Raw genomic sequence first — 3,110 nt, forward strand, 5'->3', positions numbered from 1 at the left:
TTGCAGTGAGCCGAAATCGCCCCACTGCACTCCAGCCTGGGTGATACAGTGAGACTCCATCTCCAAAAAATAAATAAATAAATAAATTACCCAGTCTTGGCTATTTATAGCAGTGTGAAAATACACTAAACACTCATTTTGAGTTAATCTTTATGAAAGATAAAAGATCTGTATCCAGAATAATTTTTTTCATGTGAATGTCCACTTGTTCCAGCACCATTTAGTGAAAAGACTCAAGGCCAGGTGCGGTGGCTCACGCCTGTAATCCCAGCACTTTGGGAGGCTGAGGAGGGTGGGTCACCTGAGGTCAGGAGTTTGAGACCAGCCTGGCCAACATAGTGAAACCCCGTCTCTACCAAAAATAAAAAAATCCACCGGGCATGGTGATCCATGCCTGTAGTCCCAGCTACTGGGAAGGCTGAGGCAAGAGAACTGCTTGAACCTGGTAGGTGGTGGTGGTGGTTGCAGTGAGCCAAGATCATGCCAATGCACTCCAGCCTAGGTGACAGAGTTAGATTCTGTCTCAAAAAAAAAAGTTTACTAGGATATATAATATGAGAAACATTAGTCATGTCAAAAGAATGAAAGCAGGCACTCCAAATACATATACTAACCACTTATATAGTGAAAACTTACACTAACCACTACTTTAAGACAATAGTAAACCACCAGCCAAACGTGAAAAAAGTTCTGGAAGAATACATAAAAATGCTAGCAGGAGCTGTTTTGGGTAGAGGGACTATGGACAACTTTTTTCTATACTATTTTCCATTTTCTAAAAACTTTACTATAATAAGCATGTAATTCTTTTATAGTAGAAAAAATGTATAAAATAAATGGGAAGAGAAGACATATTCAAAAACGCTTTTTAAACACAGCGTGCCATTGTAAACTGTGGTGAACACTTCGGAAGACAGTTTGGCACTATCCATAAAAGCTGAGCCAGTACTGATCTCTTACACGTGCATCAGAGGGCTGGGCCTAGGAAGTCCATAGCAGTCACCCCAGTGTCAAAACAGGAGAGCAGAGAAGGTAGTGGAAAAATCATACAGCAGTCAAAAGGAATCTACTGCAGCTACATACAACAAGGAGACTCTCAGGAACAATGGTGGATAAAAACAAGTTAAAAAAATGCAAAACGAATTTACCGCTTAAGAACACAAGGGCTGTGCAATAAAAACATTCTAAAATGCAAGAAAATAAACACAAAATTCAGTGGTTACCCCTAAGCAGGAATGCAGGGGAAGGGTGGGAGTGGGAGCACCTTTAGGCTTCCAAGGTCATGTTCTGGAAATAGCTCCAGTATATCCAACTTTCTATATTTCCATTCTGAATGGTTTGCTTCCAAATCTTACATAGGTAACCCATACAAATGCTTTCTAGAAACAGTCCCTCTGGTATGTCAGAGGCTAGGACTTCCTTCTTTATCATAAAGCACTGTAAGTCAGGGACCATCTGTAGTGATCCATGGAACACCAACCTGGTACCAGGAGAAGACGGTCTGTAGTCACTGGCCAAAAAACTGGCCACCTACCCTGAGACAGTATGTGGCCAACAAAGCCTAAGACATTTACTATCTTGGACCCCTGGGACCGAAGCGCCCTTCCCGCCTGTCATACCTGTCCTGTTGAGCCTCGCCATGTTCATCATTGCCTCCTGGTAGGCCAGCTCTACGTCTTCTTGGGTGACCACGAGTTTGATCTTATTCCACTTCTCAGGCTAGTAATAGGAACACAGGCGAGGGAGAGAAAGAGAGGAAAATGTCATTAATCTTTAATTCCAGCCACTGAGAAAAACAGCAACTTTTTCCTTATTTAACTTCTAGGGACTTTAACTTAGAAAACTGAACTTTCCAACTGTGGTTTTTCCATGGATAGTATTTTAGGTGTCCATTAGACCTGTCAGCATGGCGTCTTTTCTGTTCTCATCCCACGTTTCTGTAATCAAATGCTGTGATTTCTTGGGTATGTGTAGCCTAGCAGGACACAGAGCAGCACGGCTGTAGATGCAGGGTAGTGTCCTGCGAGTGGAGAAGGGCTCCCCGATCCCTGACACTCCCTGCCTTGCCTGCTTCCAGCTCCCTGCTAGCTCAGGCCTGGGAGGTGGGGCTGGAAGGCGCCTCTGTGCAACATCTCCGCAATGGCCTTCCGCACTGCTCCCCATCACAGGTGGAGGAGGGAAAAATCAGTTAAAGAACGTGGCAGCCTTAGAGAATTTTTCTTTTTTTTTTTTTTTTGAGACGGAGTCTCGCTCTGTCGCCCAGGCTGGAGTGCAGTGGCCGGATCTCAGCTCACTGCAAGCTCCGCCTCCCAGGTTTACGCCATTCTCCCGCCTCAGCCTCCCAAGTAGCTGGGACCACAGGCGCCGCCACCTCGCCCGGCTAGTTTTTTGTATTTTTTAGTAGAGACGGGGTTTCACCCTGTTCGCCAGGATGGTCTCGATCCCCTGACCTCGTGATCCGCCCGTCTCGGCCTCCCAAAGTGCAGGGATTACAGGCTTGAGCCACCGCGCCCGGCCGAGAATTTTTCTACCCTGCTACATCAAGCTAAGATATACCAGGCTGATAAAAGACGTGCAATTATTGATTATTCTCTTTCAACTGTTTCTCAGGACTGGTAGTTTCAGATGATAGTTGTAGAAATTAAATGCACCATGATATGTGAGAATACACCCCGATCTTATTAATTTGTGAGTTGTTATGGCAATGAAGAAAACCAATCTTAAAGTATGATTATAGCTCACTGGAAAAATGACTCAGGAGACATATCCTCATTCCAGATAGATTCATTCTCCACAAGAGAATTATTTATCAAAATGTTCTGAGTTACTAATCAGTTTCAAAAGACAAAACTACCAAACAAAAACAACCAAAAACCACATAAAACAATTTAAACTGTCGCCAGGTGAGATGGCTCACACCTGTAATCCCAACACTTTGGGAGGCCAAGGCGGATGGGTCACCTGAGGTTGGGAGTTCAAGACCACCCTGACCAACATGGAGAAACCCCATCTCTACTAAAAATGCAAAAATTAGCTGGGTGTGGTGGCCTGTAATCCCAGCTGCTCGGGAGGCTGAGGCAGGAGAATCGCTTGAACCCAGGAGGCGGAGG

At 44.8% G+C, this 3,110-nt stretch overlaps 1 protein-coding gene across 1 annotated transcript in view; it reads right to left on the bottom strand.

The window, feature by feature from the left end:
* SEPHS1 (selenophosphate synthetase 1) overlaps positions 1-3,110 on the bottom strand; it is a 29,125-nt gene that overhangs the window by 8,127 nt on the left and 17,888 nt on the right. The window contains exon 5 of the mRNA XM_011934290.1: positions 1,620-1,719. Coding sequence (XP_011789680.1) covers positions 1,620-1,719 — 100 coding nt within the window. The remainder of the gene's footprint in view (positions 1-1,619; positions 1,720-3,110) is intronic.

Source organism: Colobus angolensis, unplaced genomic scaffold, assembly GCF_000951035.1.
Source record: "Colobus angolensis palliatus isolate OR3802 unplaced genomic scaffold, Cang.pa_1.0 Scaffold133, whole genome shotgun sequence".
NCBI classification, from domain to species: Eukaryota; Metazoa; Chordata; class Mammalia; order Primates; family Cercopithecidae; genus Colobus; species Colobus angolensis.